General features: G+C 41.1%; 1 protein-coding gene across 4 annotated transcripts in view; it reads left to right on the plus strand.

Annotated features, from left to right (window-relative positions):
• GCNT4 (glucosaminyl (N-acetyl) transferase 4) overlaps positions 1–14,177 on the plus strand; it is a 162,523-nt gene that overhangs the window by 19,922 nt on the left and 128,424 nt on the right. For 3 of the 4 annotated variants that reach the window (XM_057494288.1, XM_036886088.2, XM_036886089.2), the window contains exon 2: positions 1,343–5,829. In XM_057494288.1, coding sequence (XP_057350271.1) covers positions 1,343–2,708 — 1,366 coding nt within the window. In that variant the 3' untranslated portion in view covers positions 2,709–5,829. Of the gene's footprint in view, positions 1–1,342; positions 5,830–11,000; positions 11,180–14,177 lie in introns of those variants that run through there. The other variant, XR_008994467.1, reaches the window with a different exon arrangement.

Genomic DNA, 14,177 nt, shown 5'->3' on the forward strand with positions numbered 1-14,177 from the left:
TTGTGTATAGACACCTTATGTGTAGGCTTTTTTTGACACACATGTGAGCCCGTGCTGCATTTTGCTTACTTCTCTCTCACATTATCATGGAGAGTGTTCCACATGGGAACGTGCGGATTTGTCTCAGGCTTACACAGTGTGGAGTGTAGTTAACCAATCCTGATAAAGGGCATTTTAGTGGTTTTCAGACTTTAGCCTGAAAAAATAGTACTGCAGGGAGCTGTCTTGTGCTCACGCCTTCTCTGCACACACATGTGCTCTTCTCTGTGGGTACATTTAAAAGGGACAGATATTGTCTAACTGTACCCCCAACTCTCAATGAAAGTCATGTTCTTTCATTTTAAGTGTTAAGTTGCTAATCCCTATGAGGAAATGGAAGCTAACAAAATTTTTTAATTAATGGGCAGGTTTGCCAAATTTATATCATCTATACAAAATTATGCATTCTCCTTTGGATGTCTGCCCACTGCTCATATTTTTGAAAGTGGGTATCTTAGTCTGTTTGGGCTGCTATAACAAAATACCATAGACTGTATGGCTTATACACAACAGAAATTTATTTTTGATAGTTCTAGAGGCTGGAAGTCTGAGGTTAGGCTGCCAGCATGATGGAGTTCTGGTGAAGGCCCTCTACTGGGTTGTAGACTGCTGACTTCTCGCTGTGCCTTCACACAGTAGAAGGGACAAGGTTGCTGTCTGGGGTCTCTTCTTAGAAGGGCACTAATCCCATTCATAAGAGCTCCACCTGTGACATCATCACCTCCAACCTCCCACCTCCCACCTCCCACCACCATCACACTAGGGAGTAGGTTTCAATAAGAATTTTCATGGGACATAGACATTCAGTCGATAGCATTGGGGTTCACTGGGCTTTCACTGTCTGACTTCAGACCTATATCGAATCAGGATCTCAAGATAGAATTGAGATAGATGTTTCTTTTAGCCTCGTGTGGGCATCTTCAGGGACCTCTTTATGACATCTAAGTCTTTAAGACCGCTACACAAAGCAGAGTAATCCCTCCCCAAATATGCTAAGCAGAAATGCTGATAATAAAAGATACATAGTATCTACATTTTAGGAGTTTATATCATTTTCCACTCTATTTGGTAACCAACATTGTTCAAAACTAGGTATACTTCACACAGAACATCACAAAATACCACCATTCTACATATTTCCATTTTCTTGTTTCTGGATTCTCTCAAGGGCAGTAACCTTGTTTTACTCATCCTTGGGCCCAGCATTCTGCCTGGAAAGTGATAGGTGCCCGGTGAATTTTGGTTGAAGTAAACTAATTTCCTCTTAATAGTTCAACCAAATTATTCCTTTTTCTTCTAACAGAATGAAGACATTCAGATGTGGTTTCAAATACCCCATACGGCAGAAAGTTTTCATCCTGTTTTTAACCCTGTGGCTGCTCTCCTTCCTGAAGCTTCTAAATGTGAGAAGGCTTCTCTTCCCTCAAAGGGGCATTTACTTGGTTGAGTACTCCTTGAGTACCTCGCCTTTTGTAAGAAACAGATACACCCATGTTAAGAACAAAGTTGAGTATGAAGTTAACTGTTCAGGCATCTATGAGCAGGAGCCTCTGGAGATTGGCAAGAGTCTGGAAATAAGAAGAAGAGACATCATCGACCTGGATGATGACGACGTTGTGGCAATGACCAGTGATTGTGGCATTTATCGGTCCTTAAGAAGATACCATCAAAAGCTTGTTTCAAGGGAGGAGGAAAGCTTTCCAATAGCCTATTCTTTGGTTGTTCACAAAGATGCAATTATGGTTGAAAGGCTGATCAGTGCTATATACAACCAGCACAATATTTACTGCATCCATTATGACCAGAAGTCATCTAATACCTTCAAAGTTGCCATGAACAATTTAGCTAAGTGCTTCTCCAATATTTTCATTGCTTCCAAATTAGAGACTGTGCAGTATGCACACATTTCCAGACTCCAAGCTGATTTAAACTGCTTGTCAGATCTTCTCAAGTCTTCAGTTCAGTGGAAATATGTTATCAACCTGTGTGGGCAAGACTTTCCTTTGAAATCAAACTTTGAATTAGTGTCAGAGTTGAAGAAACTCAATGGAGCAAATATGTTAGAAACAGTGAAACCCCCTAACAATAAAATGGAAAGATTCACTTATCACCACGAACTCAGACTGGTGCCTTATGAATATGTGAAGCTGCCAATGAGGACAAACATCTCCAAGCAAGCCCCACCTCACAACATTGAGATATTTGTTGGCAGTGCTTATTTTGTTTTAAGTCAAGCATTTATTAAATATATTTTCAACAACTCCCTTGTTAAAGACTTTTTTGCCTGGTCTAAAGATACATACTCACCTGATGAACATTTTTGGGCTACATTAATTCGGGTACCAGGCATGCCTGGGGAGATTTCTCGGTCAGCCCAGGATGTGTCTGACCTACAGAGTAAGACCCGCCTTGTCAAATGGAATTATCATGAAGGCCTTTTCTACCCCAGTTGTACTGGCTCTCACCTCCGAAGTGTGTGTATCTATGGAGCAGCAGAATTAAGGTGGCTTATAAATGATGGACATTGGTTTGCTAATAAATTTGATTCTAAAGTGGACCCTGTCTTGATTAAATGCTTGGTGGAAAAACTTGAAGAACAGCAGAGAGAGTGGATCACTTTGTCTTCAGAAAAGTTATTTATGGCTAAAAATCCCACAATCACATCATGATAAAATCATAATGGAACTAAGGTATCTGATGAATGAATTTAATATGGATTTATATACCATACTGGGCCCAGTATCATTTGAGCTTAACCTTCTCATAGTTTGAAAGTTCTCTAAAACTCCATGCACAAACAAAAGGGACCTAGCCTTTGGTGACAATTAGCCTGCAGTTGGTTGAGTATTTTTACATTTGTTTTTGCTTATAATCTTGCTGAGCTACATCAGAGATCTTAAAACAGCCAGTCATCAGATGTTTGTTGAGCCCCAACTATATGCCAGATGCCTTTTCAGAAACATGTAGGAATTAAGTTCAAGTTGTTTGAGTTAACAGTGCCCTAGAGCAACCATGGCTAACCCTAACCACACAGCGGCCTGTTTGCTTATGTTCTCCATATAACAAACAGGATTCTACCTAAGAAGTTTTGGAACATGAAGTAATCATATAACCATACAAACCACCAATTTCAGAGTCATGTTTAAGTACAGTGACTAACACTCCACTTGTCTCTTAGTTCAGCTCCCTAGAGTTTTCTTAACCATTAGAATATTAGAAGGAAAGACTCTACTACCTCAGAAGAGCCCAGAAAGCTGTCCAATTTCCTGCTTGCCAAAGCATAATTTGCCTTTTTGTGCCTCACTGGTTCAGTTCAGGGTCAGGAGACTTGGTGGGGCATTAAAGTGTAAGAATGATAGGGGCCAGTGGGGGGTGGATGGGGCACTGGGACAAGTGCCTGAACTTGCATGACTTGTATCATGTCACACAACGGTGTCATGACTGACCTTTTTAATTCAGCTCTTTCTTTAAAACACATTTACTGATTAAAAATAAAGGCTGATTAACAGTTGAAAGTGTCAGACTCCAGAACATTGGACCTAAGTCTTTCAGTTCATAGATTATCATTACCTGTATATTTTTTTACAGTGGAATTAGTGTCATTTTGTCTTATGGAACTATCAAGCTAAGAGTCTGAATATTCCTGAAAAGATGTGTGAAAATGATAGCTTTCTAAATTAACTATTATGGTTATTTAAGTATTTTTCTTACTTCTCCAGCAACTGTCCAAGTAGAATCCAAACTTAAAATTAGACAAGCTCTAGGTTCATTGTGGTCTCACAGCCTAGATCCAGAGAGGAAAAAAAGCTGACTTTCCTAAGGACATATAGCAAGAATATTCATTAATAATATGTAAAACCTACACCTTAGGAAACTACCAAGTATGTCAAGTATACCTATATTTTAATGTAACTGTATTGTGCTGGAGGTGAAATGGGACAGCAGCAGGCTCCTGAGAACAGGCTGTAACACCTTTATGTCTCTTGGGAAATCGTGGAACTCATGTAAAAATTTCTCAGTGATCTTATGTTTCCATGTCAGCCTCAGAAACTACTACAAAGATGTAATAATCAAGGCCAATGGGAGACTATTTAGAAGATTGAAGATTTAAACATTGTTTTAAATGTCTGTTCCACCTGTGAAATGCACTTTGCTTGTTTTAAAGTTCATGGTACTAATTGCCAAGTGGCACTTCTCTCCCTTTCTTCTTCTCTTGAGTCCATTTTTCTTCCTCTTTTTCCTCTCCCCTCTTCAAATTACTTCATTCTTCCAAAACAACTATGACCAAGGCTGTTTTTAGAAGTAAGCGGAGCTAAGTCCTGAAGAAGATCCTCACCAGTTCGTTGGTGTGTGTGACAGTGACAAGCTAAGTCACCTTGGCCTATATGTGCCTCAGTTTCCTGATCTTTAAAGTGAGCACTTGGACACCTACCTGGCTTCCTTATAAGTTTGTTTTTGTGAGAATCAATTGAAATAGTAAATGGAGTAGTTTGAAAATGGGGACAGACTATTGAAATATCAGATAGCAGTCTTATTATAAAGGCAAACAGAGATCCACACACTGTGAGACTAAACCATTTACCTTTTCTGAGATACTTTCAAAATACACAAAAAAGCCACAGTTGCAGGGGCAGCTTCCTTGAATGGATCCAGGTATGAGGAAAGGCCCACCTCCTCACCTGGGGTTCTTTTTAAGCCAGTAGGATTTGCAAATTGGTCCAGTGGCTTTGATCTGGAGTGGAGATAGAAATACCGTTCCTACCACCCAGGCTTAAATACACAAGGTCCTTTTGAAGTCATGTTTTTATGTCTTTGGTCCTCTGAGTAAATGTAAATGCTGAACAACAAAAATTGACTTCCTAGTCCAGGATCTTGCCTCCTGGTGAGAAATTATCTTATCCCTTGTTTACTGGGAAGTTTTCCAGCTGTTCATCACTTTGATGCCATGTTCAAATGAAACACGGCACCGTGAGGAGGATGGCAGTGCCTTCTTTCTGCCATGGACCCGTTCCTCAGGATTCGGTCCCTCACACTCAGGAAGCTGGTCCGGTCACTCTCTTTTGCCTTGGGAATCTTGCAGATTCCCTGCATGCCTTCAAACCTGATTCTTCCCTAAAACCTTTTGGTATGACTCCCTCTGGTCTGGAGAATGTTCTGCAGCCTGCTTTATAATTATTTTTCATATAGTATTTATTGAATCTAGACTCTTAAGTTATTTGGCAATGAGAGCAGGACCTTAAAGTTTGTAAACTGTATTAGATATTAATAATGGAAGAGCTACCAGAATATATCTACATTATGTGAACAGCCTACTGTAATATTTAAAGACCAGTGTTGCTGCTATTTTTAATATTTTGGTGACTTTAGGTGAAATATATACATACATATATATATATATATATATTACTCCTTAAATATATATAAAATGTCTAAATAGAGTTAATTTTGAAGATTTCTCTTGCCTTCTAGAATATGAATATTATACATCCATCCATATATATATGTTGTCATATTTTGCAGAAAACAAAAAAATGACAATCTGGGACTGATAAGTGAATGTACCCTATGTATGACAGCTGTTTTGTTGTTAATAATGATGGAAGGAGAGTTCTGATTTTTTTTAATGTTTTTATCAACTGGTCTCTAAATCTGCTTTTTTTTAAAACCATTTTGAAATACATATTTCCTGTTGTATGAGTTTTAAATAGATTGGTGTTGCATTTTTGTATTAGGCTGCTACTAGATGTGAATTCTCCAATATTGGAAAATAAAATGTGCTCCAAAAACCAAGCTCCTGGAATTTATGATGTTTCCTTTCAGTGGCTGTGCTGGTTCTCCGCAAAGACTTCCAGTATAAAACTTGCCCAATATTTGAAAAGCAGTTAATTTCACTTTAGAGTGAAAGAAGTCAGTGTGTGTATTATACACAGATTATAGGCACATGAATGTGAGTTGTGAATCCTCCAGGATTCTGCCTCCATTCTCCTTCAGATTGGCTTCTCTAAGATTAATTATCCAGATAAATATTCTCCTTTGCTTGATTACTTTGTGGAAGTTAGTTCTTAATAGGGTAGGTTGAGCTCTTTATCTCAAGCCCCTCAGTCCCTAGGAAGTCAGACTCTTCTTCTCTCTGCACCAGGCCTCCTGCCTTGGCTGTGAGGCCGCTTTGTCATGGCTAGACCAGGGCCCTCAAGCTTGGTGGGTGGGTGATGCTGGATGAGCTCCCCTTTGTCCTGGGTAGCACAGCCTTCCAGCTCTACTAGACTGAGGACGATTTGACATCGTGGATCCTCACATCCCACCCCAGTTCTGGAAATCCTCTTGGCCAGTTTTCTTCCTTTACACTCTCTAACACTCCCACAGTCACCAACCTCCCTAGCTGGCAAACAGTATGTGTGTCATACCCACAAATCACAATCCATCTCAAGGAATAAGACCGTTCAGGGAATCTTCATAATAAAATTTAACATTTACTCTGAATCTATGGCTAATTCTCGATCTTGCCAAGCTGGACAGCCATCAAATCCACATCACCTCATGAAAAAAAAACGGGGGCTTTTTAAAATAGTGGGGTAGGGTAGGTATACAGCATCATATTAAAGACCTATAGGTTTGGTTCCGAGAGAAGTAGTTCATTGTTTTTTTTTCAATTCCCTTTGGTGTCTGTAAATCTGCATCTCTACTGAGACAACTGGCTTCTAGTTGCATGAAACGGATGACGAAACCCTGGCAAGTGTAGAGATTGCAAATGTATGCCCACTACTGAAAAATATTCCTGTGGTGGTGCACAACAAACAGCTGGAGACGTACCCAGGAGGCATGATTAGCGTGGTCGCCCACGTGAGTGCGCCAAGCCCACAGGCAGGCTGCTCACGTGGCCTCAGCTGCGGCCTTCGCCCCGAGCGGTGACGTCCTTCCCGGGAGCACTTGGGGCTGAACTGTGCAGGAGACAAACAGAAAATAATGAGGAAAAACCAAGGTCAGTGATTTGTGTGAATTTATTTTGCTTTTTTTGTTGTTACTGTTGTTTCTTATGGAATAAAGGAAATCTAAACAGAAACCTTTAATATTTATAATTCTAATATCCTGACAAAACCTTTATAGTTGTCCGTCATCTTTATGCATACATTCTTTTTGTCTCTCTTCCCACTGCTGATGTATTTGCAATCACTTTATCATATTGCTACATGATGTTTATGACTATCTGATGGTCACACCGTAATTCACTCAACCTTTCCTTTATTATGGGACATTTGGATTGTAAATCACTTTTTTTTCTGTCATAAAGAACAGTGCTGTGAACGTTATGCATATAGCTTCTCCTTTCCTTGCATTACTTCCTAATGATGCATTTCCAAAAGAGGAATTACAATCCTGAAGATAATGGATTTTTTTTTGTACTGATTGTTTTTCATGTACATTGCAAGTCACCATCTCAAAGAACTGTATAGGATACTTGGTTGGGAATATCAGCCACAGCTTCAACCTATGTGAAATAAACCATATTTATTTATTCTGATAAATGGCTATCCTGCTTGTCAAAGCAAAGACCTCTGCGTAAGGCAAGGACATAGCTGTTCGCTAACAGATCAAAGAAAGTGTGTTAATCTATCGTTAGCAAAGAGCTCTCAGAATAACATGATACTGTTATAATTTATTGGGAATATGGACAGTTAGAATGAATATGTGGGTGAGGAGTGTGTGAGTGTGTGTGTGTGTGTGTGTGTGTGTGAAAGACATTATCTCCGTGGCGGGAATCAAGAGATAATGCCTAAAACAGAAAAATCAAGTATGGTATGTCATTTAGGTGGAAGTAAAACCAAAGGAACCAGTTGAGAAAGTTGAAACTCGTTGCCTCAGAGGAAGGAAAATGGGGGAAGAGATGGAAACTGCTGATTTGTTTTCTTTTGTTTTTGCAACAAGCAACCAGCTCCATAAATTTAAAAAGAAAATTGGAAAACAAACAACCTGGAAGGACAAAGACATGGTCTGTGATCAAAGACTGCTTGTAATCTAATAGCTAGTGTAATTAACCAGAAACCTTTTAAGGATGGCTATTGTTTCTGTCTGTTCAGCCTTTCTCCCTCCCCTGAATCTTCAGAAAGCAGTCCTCCTAGCTACAGAGGTGGTCCGTTGATCAGTCTGGGCCAATTACAGGTCCTCACAGCCACAGTGATTGGTCTAAGGAGTAGGCACATGACCTAGACTGAGCTAATCAGGGTTCCTGGGGTTCCTGGGGCTTTTCAAATACCTTCCAGGGGATAAGAACTTCTTAGTCTTCCTAACCTAAGAGTAGGGGCCTTCCACCTGTGTGTGAGCAGCCCTGTACCCCACCACCTGGGCAAGTTTGTGTCAGCCGATGGAGTTAAGTACCAAAAGGAACAGAGAAGAAATAGAGAAGGACAGAAAGAATTCTCCAGGTATTTCCGGTGTTTCTGAGACCAGGTTGATGAGTTACACAGCCCAATTAAAGCCCTCCTTCTGTTAAGCAAAATGGAATTGGGTTTCATTTGGTTGAGGTCATAAATACTAATCAATACACAGTTGAATACCATCAAATGAAACCTTAAAATAATTGTATTATGGAAAGTTTCAAACAAACACAGAAGTAGAGAGAATGGCATGATGAATCTCCCAGTCTCACAATTATTAAGATCTTAAATTTTGTTTCATCTATCTCTCTACCTATTTTTTCCCCCAGAAATATTTTAAAAGAAAATCCCATACACCATATTATTCCCTTATCTCCTGCACTCTAGTGAGCAATTGAGTGCTGGACAAATGCCTGTTTTGTCTATATTTGAGCCATAAAACTGCTATTTTTATAGGTCAAAAGTGGTCAAATATAGGCAATATTAGATGGTCTTACCTCATACTTCAATATGAATCTGCTAAGGACTTTTTTTTTTACATGACCACCATGTCACTGACACATCTAACAAAATTAACAGTAATTCCTTAGTATGCTAAACTGAGCCCATTTTCAAATTTTCCTAATTGTATCAAATATGTCTGTAGCCACCACTTACTTAAATCATGATTGAAACAAAGTCTGTGCATTGGTTTGGTTAAAATATCTTTTTAAGTATTCTTATTCTCATTTAGCTCTCTTAAACAAAATCGTGGACAATCCTCACACCAAAAAAGCCTGAAGAATTGGGCCCCAGCTCCTTGTGCATATTAAATAATATATATGTTAATGTGTATGTATCTCACTGTGCTACCCATGGTGCTCTTTGCTTCACATCCTTTCTGCATTTATCTTTATGAGGTTGTATGGAGAAAGCAAAAGTTCCTATGGCCAGGATTTTTACCTGACCTTGGTCTGCTTGCTCACTACACACGTGTGGGCAAATGTTATTGACTCTATATAAAGAGCACTGTGTGCTCTGCGCGAGGCGCCAGTACATCGGCAAGGCTGCAGGAGAGCCCAGGCTGGAGTGGTGGTCACACCAAGGACAGAGACTGAGACGACCACAGGGGTGGAAAGGCCCAGAGGTGGGGACTGGCTTGCTGCATGCAGACTCACTCTGAGTGGGTAGGATTCTAGTGCTTGACCTGTCATGGTGGGAATAAAGTTGGGTATAAACCCTTTCACCCCAAGAACATTCCATTGTCAACTTTTTGGTCTCACTGAATCCATAGTGAACTTGTTCAGGGCTGAAACCCTGTGGCAAGACAGGTAGCTGCCCATAAGTTTATTTTGTAGATGAAGAAGGATCCCAAGGAGGTCAGCTGACTTGCCAAAGGTTACCAGCCAGGAAGTAGAATTCAGGCTGTGTAGCTCCAGTCAAGCTCTTAGTGGCTGCACTCTATCTGTGCTTTACACTGCAGTCCTGGTGAGCAGTAAAATCACAAGACACATGCCTGTTATTATTTATTCCACATAGTACTGAAATCTTGTGCAGAAAGAGGCAACCAGAGCTTATGGAAGTGAATGGTAAAGTGAGAGGCTGCACCCTTGGGGCACAGGGGAAGTCATGTGAGGGACCATGGCATTCCTCGGCCTGATGGTCCTGCTGGAGTCTGCCAGCTCTCTCTGCCACACTCCTCCTCCCCCCGAACTGATTTGACCTCAGGTCTTCGTCCCCTCACTTCCTTGCTCTCAATTCTCATTCCATTTGGCTTGGTGCTTTACCTTCTTTTCCACTGAAGTCTCTTTGGCCTGCTTCCAACACTGGCCTGCAAGCTGACCCCAATTCTTCAATTATAACATATCCCATTAGAGCATTTTTTGACTCTGGTGGTTCCTGAAGCTGATGAACCCAGTATCACTGTTTCAGACTAAAGGGCCCAAGCCTCCTTCCCTGCTGGAGATCGAATTCTCTCCATTTCTAATATATTATCCTTGGGAATCACAGCAGGCACACCATCTACGCTGGTTGCTTTGGACTTCAAGCTGCCTGGCTCACAGCACTTCCCAGGGAGCTCACTGCTCCGTGAGGACAACTGTACCGGGGGTATAGGAGGATCATCTCATCAGAGCTTCTCATACTTTAACATGCATAGAAATCACCTATGGATATTGTTAAACTGCAAATTCTGATTCAGCAGGTCAGGGTAAGGACTGAGATGCCACCTTTTAAAAAGCTCCCAGGTGTTGCCGTGGACCACCCTTTGAAGAGCCAGAATCCAGATCTTGGTTCTCATCACCAGTCACACATTTGAATCCCCTAATGTGATTCTAATTAGGGCAGACTGGATTCAGGGAGTTATAAAAGCACAGCAGGGGATTTTAATAAACAATCAGAGTCAAAAACCTGACACTTTGGAGGCTGAAGTGGCAGTAGGAATTGGGTGGCCAGTCGGAATGGAAGAAATCGGGTGGCCACAGGAAGGTGGGGCTCCTGGTTCCTAAGTGTCTCTGTTCCTTGTGTGTCCTGCCTCTCCTTACTGTCCCTCACCTTTTGTCTACTATTTTCCCCCTAATAATTCATCCCCTTCCTAAATCATCATCTCAGGAAGAAGACAGCTGAACAAACTGAAAAAGCAACAACTCTTCCTAGATCCCTCAGAGAACTAAGGTCACAGGACACCCCATCATCTTGAAAACTGGAGAGACACCAGTGCAGAGGATGACAACTTACCGGGAGCCCAAGACCACAGCTGGAGCCGGCACCTGTGAGAACGTGTCAACTCTGTAAGTGACAAATTTCTGGAGAGTCAGTGTGGACAAGCATAAGAGTTAGAAATTCTGGGGTGGTGAGGAATTCTAGGGCACCCCAACACTTTTGCTTACCTCCCAGAGCCTCACCAGAGTCTCAGGATACAGACTGGAGCAAAGTCCCTCGTGCTTCCAGCAAATGGAAGGGGGAAAAGATGTGGCTTCTAGGAAATAAATCTTTCTGAGAAAGATGTTGGAATTAAAAAGCAAACCTAAAATTGAGCAAGCATGCAATCCAGCACATAATCAGTGATAAGTCATTATACGCTAGGCACTGTGCTTGGTCCTGGGGGTTGACGAGGAGTAAGACTGGCTTCCTCAACTCTGGGAACTCACAGTTTGTGGAAGATGCGTATGTGCAGACAACTATGTTAGATTGGTAGTTGCTGCCCCTCATGTCATCTTAGCTTCTTCTATAGTAATAGAACTCTGCTTTCTAGCTGAGTACATGCTTTCCAGAATAAAGATTATATTTCCCAGCCTTCCTCACAAGGTAGGTGTGGTCATATGACAAAGTCCTGGCCAATGGGATGTAGCTGAAGATCTTTGTGTGACTTCCTGAGAAGTATCTTTAAATTGAGCAGATGTCTAAGCTCTCAGCCCCATAACTGTGAATATGACCTTATCTGAAGAAAGGGTTTTTGCACATGCAATGAAGTTTATGATCCAGGAGTGAGATCATCCTGGATATGAAGGGCAGCAGCTCTCCCTCTCCCCTTTTCACTTTTCTACTGTCTAGAAAGCAGATACAGTAGCTGGACTGAAGTAGACACCTTGGATAATGAGGTGGAAGCCTCCACTGAATGCCTGGGTTCCTGCTGATTGTAAGTCACCATAGCAGCCTACATTTATGCAGGTTGGGAGATAGACTTCTAATTTGGTTAAGCTTTTGTTATTTTTGGATTTCTGTCTCTTGCCGCAGAATCTTTTACCAATGAATATACCAACTAACCACAGTAAATTTGTTTCTTTTTTAGCCTCTCACAAATATTCAAAATACAAAACAACATATTATACAAGTTCTATTTCATCAAGAATAAAATGTAAACTCCTTAGAATGGTCAATAAGGCACTATGTGATATGACCCCAGCCCACTTCTCCAATCATCTTAGGCTACTATCTACTTTGGCACAAGGTATGGTTAAGCCTTATGCATGCATTCTTTCATTTCACAAATGCCTTCTGAGGGCCTGTTATGTGCTAGGTGCTGGGCATACAGCTGCAAAAAAGCCACAGAACCTTCCATAAAGTCAATTGTTTTCCATTCCACATATATGTATATATGTGTGTGTGTGTGTGTGTGTGTGTGTGTGTGTGTGTGTGTGTGTATAGCCAATTTATTTTCTAGCACAGAGCCTCGGCCCTTACTGTCCCTAGTTGAGGGCAGCGCTGTGCAACAGAACTTCCTGCAGTGATGGAAATGCTCTGTCTCAGGGTCATCCGCATGGTAGCCACCAGCTACATGTGGCTACTGAGTACTGGAAATGTGGCTGTTATGGCTGAGGAACTGAAGTTGTAATTTTGCCTAATTTTAAATTAATTTATGTTTAAATAGCTACATGTGACTAGCAGCTACCAGAATGGACAGCACAGATCTTGACCACTCTCCTCCCTACTACAAATGGCTAATTCCTTGACATGGTTTTAGAACTTGGACACAGATTCTTTGACACACCCCTAATTAAGCAATCGAGTCCAAATCTCTTCTCTGTGAAACTGGGTGGGCTTGTGACTTTGTGACAGAAGTGATTTTAATGTGACTTCTAGGCCAGGTAAGAAGAAATCTTATAGCTTCTGCCCTGGTCTCTTGAAGGCCATGCTCTTTGGGCACTTGCTCCCAGGAAGCTCCATCATAGAACCTAGCCACCATGACATGAGAAGCTGAAGCCAGGTGAGGAGGCCACATGTAGCTGCATCATCCTTTGTGTCATCCAAGCCTAGACACCTGTATTAGTTCCATGGATCTGCCATAAATCACCGGAAACTTGGGGACTTAAAGCAAGAGAAAATCATTATTGTGTAGTTCTGAACTCTGCCAGAAGTTTGAAATCGAGGTGCCATTTATGTCTTGCTGGGGTTTCTGGGGGAGAATCTGTTCCATTCCTGTCCTAGTTTCTGGTGGTGGCTGGCAATTTTTGACATTTGCTGGCTTCCAGACACATCACTCCAACCTCTGTCTGCATCTTCACATCACTTTCTCCCCATGTTTCTCCTCTTCTCAACTCCCCTTCCCCTTTCTCTTATAAGGACACTTGTTATTGGCTTTTGGGCCAACACTAAATCCAGGATCCTTAACTTGATCACATCAACAAAGACCCATTTTCCAAATAAGGTCATGTTCACTGACAGTGGGGATTAGGATTTGGACATTGTCTTTGGAGTCCCTATTGAGACCACTACAGCACCAGCCTGTGATTTCAGCCCCTAGCTGTTGGAGTTACTCACAGACAATCGTGTGTGCCTACAGAGACTCTAAATGTTGTGGAGTAGAAATCACCCATTACTACTATGCCCTGTTTGAAATCTTGACCTATAGAATTTTTTAGCATAATATGGTATTCTATGCCACCAAGTTTGGGATGGTTTATCATGCAGTAATAGGTAACCGGAAATTCCTATTCATCTTTTAAATCTCAGATCAAATAACATGTCTTCAAAAAGGTCTCCTTAGCTAACTCCTCAACAGTCTAAATTATAATCTCTTTAATTCTCCTTTATGGCTTAGAACAATTTATGTATGTAGTTAGGTGTTTTCTTTTTAAAACATCTGTCTCCCCCATTAGCCTTAAGTTCCGTGAAGGCAGGGACCAAGTTTTTTTCATTTAGCTTTTTGTTCTGGGTGTCTGTCAGGCACACAGTAAACTCCCAATAAATATTTGCCGAATGCATGAAATTCTGAGCTTTCTGTGACTGAAACTACAAATGATGCTTCTTTGTCATCTCAACTAAAGCAGCTCTTGGAAAACATTGTTT

Source organism: Manis pentadactyla, chromosome 2 (assembly GCF_030020395.1).
Source record: "Manis pentadactyla isolate mManPen7 chromosome 2, mManPen7.hap1, whole genome shotgun sequence".
Lineage (NCBI taxonomy): Eukaryota > Metazoa > Chordata > Mammalia > Pholidota > Manidae > Manis > Manis pentadactyla.